The sequence below is a fragment of the Eulemur rufifrons genome, chromosome 2, assembly GCF_041146395.1.
Source record: "Eulemur rufifrons isolate Redbay chromosome 2, OSU_ERuf_1, whole genome shotgun sequence".
NCBI lineage: Eukaryota > Metazoa > Chordata > Mammalia > Primates > Lemuridae > Eulemur > Eulemur rufifrons.
Genome location: NC_090984.1, coordinates 3,946,780 through 3,952,594, shown reverse-complemented (window position 1 = coordinate 3,952,594; position 5,815 = coordinate 3,946,780). Strand labels below are relative to the sequence as shown.

Here is a 5,815-nt window from a genome sequence, read left to right as displayed (position 1 = left end):
CCTAGTAGTGCATGCCTAGTCCCAGCTACTCAGGAGGCTGAGCAGGATCGCTTGAGCCCAGGAGTGGGAGGCTGCAGCGAGCTGTGATCTCACCACTGTACTCCAGCCTGGGTGATGGAGCAAGATCCCATCTCTACAAAAAATAAGAAAAATCAGGCAGGCATGGTAGTGTGTGCCTATAGTCCCAGCCACTCAGGAGGCTGACGTAGGAAGACCGCTTAAGCCCAGGCGTTCGAGACCAGCCTGGGCAACATAGCAAGATCCTGTTTCTTAAAAAATAAGAGAAAGAGAGAGAAAAGATAAAATTTTAAAAAGAAGCAAAATATCAAGACTAGTACTAAAAAAGGAAAAAAAAATGACTACTTGTAGACCAATAACACAATACAATTTATATATATGATACAAGACAAACATATATTTGATAGGTGTATCCACAAGGATGCAAACGTGCAGAGAAAGTTCTGGAAAGACACATTAAACCATGACCCCAGGAGAGGGGATAAGGGACATTTCCACATTAAAACAATTCTGAATCACCCGAGTTTTATACATTCCTTTGGTATTTGCAAAATAAATTAAAAACAAGGAAACAAAAGCCCCTAAGATCTTCCTATCTCTGTCTCACTCAGGCCTCCTGGCATCCGGCGCCCAAAGGGACCTTCATTCAGCCCCACTCCAGGCCCTGAATCTCTAGCAAGTCCCTGCAGGGAGCTCACGACCCCTCAAGGCAATTGCTCTGCTTCCCTGTTTTGTTTTTATTTCGAGACAGGGTCTTGTTCTGTCACCCAGGCTGGAGGGAGTGCAATGCCATGATCACAGTTCACTGCAGCCTCCAACTCCCAGCCTCAAGTGAACCTCCTGCCTCAGTCTCCTTAGTTACGAGTATAAGCAGGCATCACCATGCCCGACTAATTTTTCTATTTTTTGTAGAGATGGGGTCTTGCTATGCTGCCCAGCCTGGTCTCCAACTCCTGGCCTGAAACCATCCTCCCACTTTGGCCTCCCAAAGTGCAGTGATTACAGGTGTGAGCCACTGCACCCGGCCTGCTTCACCGTTTTGGAATCAGGTTCTTCCTTGACTGAGTGGGAACCCCATCTGGACCAAGCAGTTCCCAGATCCCCTAAGACTCTGGGCAATCCCCTCACTTGCCCACGCAGAAGTCCCGGAAGATGATGTCCAGGATCTCCTCAGTGCCCCCTCCACCTGTGAGGCAGGTCAGGTGTCCCCGGGCCACACGCAGGGCCTCAGCCGCCAGGGCCAGGTCTTTCGACTGCTTGTAGTGGCCAAGGGCATCCAGGCAGCCTTTGAGGTGATGCTGGTGCCTTGCGCGTGTCAGGAGTGGTGAGCCTGTGGATGGGTCCCCACACCTGGAAGAGATAAGACACATGGTTTCTGTCAACCTCTTTTATTATTTTCTTGAGACAGGGTCTCATCCTGTTGCCCCAGCTAGAGTGCAGTGGCGTCACGATAGCTCATTGCAACTTCAACTCCTGGGCTCAAGCGACCCTCCTGCCTCAGCCTCCCGAGTAGCTGGGACTACAGGCATGTGCCACTGTGCCCGGCTAATTTTTCCTATATGTTTTTAGTTGGCCAGATGATTTCTTTCTATTTTCAGTAGAGACGGGGTCTCACTCTTGCTCAGGCTGGTCTCAAACTCCTAACCTCAAGAGATCTTCCCACCTCGGCCTCCCAGAGTGCTAGGATTACAGGCGTGAGCCACCGCGCCCGGCCTAATTTTTTAATTATTTGTAGAGACAGGGACTCATGATGTTGCCCAGGCTGGTCTTCAACTCCTGGCCTCAAGTAATGCTCCCGCCTCAGCCTCCTAAAGTGCTGGGATTACAGGCTTGAGCCACTGTGCCCGGCCTCTCTCAACCTTTTACAACCATCGTTTGAAGAGGAAATGGTTGCACCCACTTTGTAGACACAGAAACTGAAGTCGAGGGCAAGTATGTGCCAAACAAAGCCAGGGGCTCAGCCTCCGCTGGAACTTGGATCAGGGGAAGCTGGGGGTGGGTGAGTGGGGCTCACACTGCAGCCAGCTCCTTCCTCAGGGCCTCCAGGAGGCTGTGGAGCCCCTCTCCGGTCAGGCACGACAGCAGCAGGTTTGGGGGCAGGTCAGGACCGGGCCCTGGGCCCTCAGGGGGCAGCAGGTCCGACTTGTTCAGCACCAGCACAAGGCGCTGGCTGCTCTCACTGGGGCTCTGGGCTCCCACGGTGGCCACAACTGTGTCCAGGAAGCTGCGGCTGGAGGGAGAGGCCAGGTCAGAGGCGTCCAGCATGGCCACAATGACATCAGCCTGCTCCAGCCTGGGAAAGCAGAAAGAACCAACTAAGCGGCGACCCCAAGTTGAGCAGGTGCGGGCTCTGGGCAGGGCCGAGCCCACGAGGGCCTGCAGAGCATGAGGGGCGGGGCAAAAAGGGTGTGCCAGGGGCAGAACTTAATCAGAACCAAATCACAGAGGTCCTCACTTGAAGGAGCTTAGTGGCCTTCTCTGATTTCAGGAAGAATGAAAAATAAATGCAACAGGGAGAAAAGGCAGAGGAAGGGTCCTGCGTCCCCCTCCCACCGCCACCCTGTCTGCCCACCTCTCCCGGGCCCGCCGCACGCCTTCCTGCTCCACCGGCCCCGCGCCCTCCCGCAAACCCGCTGTGTCGCTCAGCAGCACAGGGAACCCAGCCAGATCCACGGGGGTCTCCAGCACATCTCGAGTGGTCCCCGGCTCCGGGGACACGATGGACACAGGCTTCCGGCCTGGGGGGGGGTCAGAAAGGGGACAAAGTGGAGGCAAAGGAGCTCCTCCCCCAGGTTGCATCCCCAGTCTGGACAGAGCTTTCATCCACTCTGGCCTCTTCCCCAGATCTGCACTAATGAGTCTCTCAGTTCCTGGCCCAGCCGCGGGCACTAGGCCCCGCCCCGGGCACTAGGCCCCGCCCCGTTCAGGCCCCACCCTTCACCGCCTCCCACGCACTGAGCAGGTTCACCAGGCTGCTCTTGCCCGCGTTGGGGGGTCCAGTGACCACAACGTGCGCCCCTGAGCGCAGCCTCTGTCCACGCCTGGCATCTCGTAGATGTGCACCTAGTGCCACCTCCAGCTCCCGAACTTGGATGTCCGCTGTGGGTGAGGGAAGGCAGGCAGAGGGAAGGGAGTGAGGGGGAGCTTTGGGGAGCTGAGATGCCAGGTGTCCCCATCCCTCACCTCCAGGCAGACTCACCTTGCTCCAGGACACCTTCCTCCAGGTTGTCGTCCTCACCGAAATCGATATAGGCCTCCACGTGGGCCAGAGCCTGGGGGAGGGGAGACAATAGGTGGTGTGAGCACCTGGGAACCCACCGTCTCACCTCCAATTTGCCCGCGTCCAGCCTGACCTGAGGGGCCAGACTGGCGTCTCATAGGTCAGTTGCTTTAGTGCAGGGAGTGGATGACGAATAGGCGGAGGGCTCTCATGCAGGCGGTGGACAGGTGGGGTCTCTGAGGCAGGGAATGGGCAAATGGGGGACATGCCTTGGTGAGGTTCCGGGCCCAGCTGCGGCAGAGGTGGCCCAGCTCCCCGTCCAGCTGCCTCAGGGCCTGCCGCCGTTGTGCCTCAGTTTCTGCGTGGATCAGATCAGCCAACCCCTCCACCTCTGTCAGGTTCAGCTTCCCGTGGGCGAATGCCCGCCTGGTGAACTCTCCTGCCTCTGCCGGCCGCAGCCCTGGCACACTGCCTGCAGGAAGGCCCCGAGTCGTGAGCCCCCTGGTCCCCACCCAGGACCACTGGCAGAGCCAGGCCTCGAACCCACGGCTGCAACTCACCCAGGGCCTGCAGGACGCCGCTCACCACGGCCGGGCCTCCATGCACGTGGAACTCCACGCAGTCCTCACCCGTGAAACTTCGGGGACCTAATGTGGCAGACAGCTGAGAGTAAGGACGGCACAGTCTGGGCAGACTCCTGGAGGGGGAAAACTGGGTCATGAGACCTACAGGAGGCTCGGGCCCGAGGACCCCTCACCTGGGAACCAGAGCACTAGCGCGCGGTCCAGAGGCTCCCCGGAGCGGGGGTCGCTGAGCAGGCGCAGGCTGGCTTTGCGGGCTGCGGGCAGGTCCCGGGGCGCCGTGAGGATCCGGAGGGCGTGGCCGCTGGCAGGGCCGCTGGTCCGGATCACCGCGATGCCGCAACGGCCTTGGCCCGAGCTCAACGCGAAGATGGTGGCCCCGGAGCTGGGAGCCGGAGCGCCGCTGCCCTGGCGTCGGCACAGTCTGGAACGCAAGAGGGCGAGTCAGCGCGCCTGGAGGGCTCTGCCCCCAGAGCAGCAGGTCGACCGGGGCCTCGATGGTTGGGGGACGTCCCGGGCGGGAGCTCTGCGGCTAGGGGATGCACCGCTCGCAGGTTCTGAGGCCGGAGGGCGACCGGATTGGGAGCTCTGTGCCCAGAAGGTGACCCAGATGAGACGCGGGTGGGGACACGGACAGACTCAGACTCGGAAGAATGCGAATGGTAGTGGCTCTGCAGCATGGACTTGGGCCCCTATAACCCAGGGAGTGGATCTGGGGTCCAAGCTGCACCCCATGCTGTCACACCCCTTCCCCGGTCGTCCCACCTGTGAGGCCCACGTGCCGCCCGGGCAGCCAGGGTCCACAACCCCCGCCACATGGATTTACAACCCGCGACCCTCCTGCCCGACCTGCCTGTGTGGCTTCAAGTCCGGGCAGGAGGCCCCGCCCACTTCGAGGCACGACGGGTAAAGTGCTCAACGATTCTCGACTACCATTGGGCACCATAGGAGACATCCCGCCCACCGACTGAAAACCTTCGTTTCCATTGGCTGGCGCAAGGGAAAGAGGGCGGGGGCTCCACCGGGCGGGTGCAGCGAACTGCTGTTCCCCGGGCAACAGTAGACCGACTTTGGGGTCCTAGAGCGGCGGGAATCCGAGACACGGAAATGAGCTGAGAGGACAGAGATTGGCACGGAGCGCTAGTTACGGCGAGGCGAGGGTTCGGAGTCGTGTATTTTCCAGCTGTTCACGCCGTAGCCTTAGGCGAGTCAAGGACCTACGTGCGCTCAGTTTTCCCGTCCGAGAACCGAGGGGCTGCACCTCTCTGCGCCCAGGTTGAGACCGGAAGCTCAGAGCAGCTCAGTGACTGGGAGAGATGAGTTCCGGGGAACCCACACCCTGGCCCAGGGAAAATCTTGCCCGAACTTCTGGGAAGATTCCTACTAGCTTTTCCTGGAACTCTGCAGATTCTCTTTCCTCCCCAGCTCTCCCTCCCGCCGTTCCCTCGGCCTCGGATGGTCTCCCTCATTTGACAAATTAATCCTCAAGGTCTAGCTCAAAGATCCCCTCCTCCTCCAGGAAGCCCTCCGGGAACCCCCCAGCACAGCCCACTCTCCCATCTGGGCTTCCGTGACTATCCCTCTGGCCCAGGTCTGCACCTGCAGAGCCAAGTGTCCGGTCAGTCTCTGGCTCCCCGAAAGCCAGACTGGGCAGCCTCGGAGATTCCCTTCAGGTTGGCCCAGGACAGCGCTAGCCGCGGGACAGGGCGCGGATGGTGGGATTCCAGGCACTATCTGGGCGGGTCTCCCGGAGCGCCTTCGCTCGGCCGATTCTGCGGTTCTCGGCCAGAGCGGGCGGGCGGTGCGCTCTCGCTGGGGCGGGGGGAATCTGTCGGACGGGCTAGAGCTCTAATGCCCCATATCCGCCCTGCTGGTTTTCTCAGCTGTAAAATAGCAACGAAAGATGACACTCTCCATGTCTGGTTGTTCCATCGGTAACAAGTATGCACCAAGTGCCTACTGTGTGCCGGGCATAGAGAACCAGACCTAACATTTT

General features: G+C 59.4%; 1 protein-coding gene across 1 annotated transcript; it reads right to left on the bottom strand.

Moving 5' to 3' along the window:
• Window positions 1–437: 437 nt before the first annotated feature.
• Window positions 438–4,729, bottom strand: GTPBP3 (GTP binding protein 3, mitochondrial). Its single transcript, XM_069493661.1, has 9 exons — window positions 4,585–4,729; window positions 3,996–4,243; window positions 3,799–3,885; window positions 3,508–3,710; window positions 3,218–3,290; window positions 2,974–3,117; window positions 2,591–2,756; window positions 2,033–2,248; window positions 438–1,368 (listed from the first exon to the last, which is right to left on the bottom strand). The coding sequence occupies exons 1-9, from the start codon at window positions 4,635–4,637 to the stop codon at window positions 1,143–1,145; spliced, it is 1,416 nt and encodes a 471-aa protein (XP_069349762.1). The 5' UTR covers window positions 4,638–4,729; the 3' UTR covers window positions 438–1,142.
• Window positions 4,730–5,815: the final 1,086 nt, after the last annotated feature.

What these genes read in the sequence shown, in the direction of transcription:
- GTPBP3 (XM_069493661.1), bottom strand. Translation starts at nt 4,637, where the DNA reads ATGTGGCGGGGGTTGTGGACCCTGGCTGCCCGGGCGGCACGTGGGCCT. An exon ending in GCGGCACGTGGGCCTCACAG is followed by an intron (nt 4,244 to 4,584) that starts GTGGGACGACCG and finishes CTTGCGTTCCAG; the next exon opens with ACTGTGCCGACGCCAGGGCA. An exon ending in GGGCCCGGAACCTCACCAAG is followed by an intron (nt 3,291 to 3,507) that starts GCATGTCCCCCA and finishes CCCCTCCCCCAG; the next exon opens with GCTCTGGCCCACGTGGAGGC.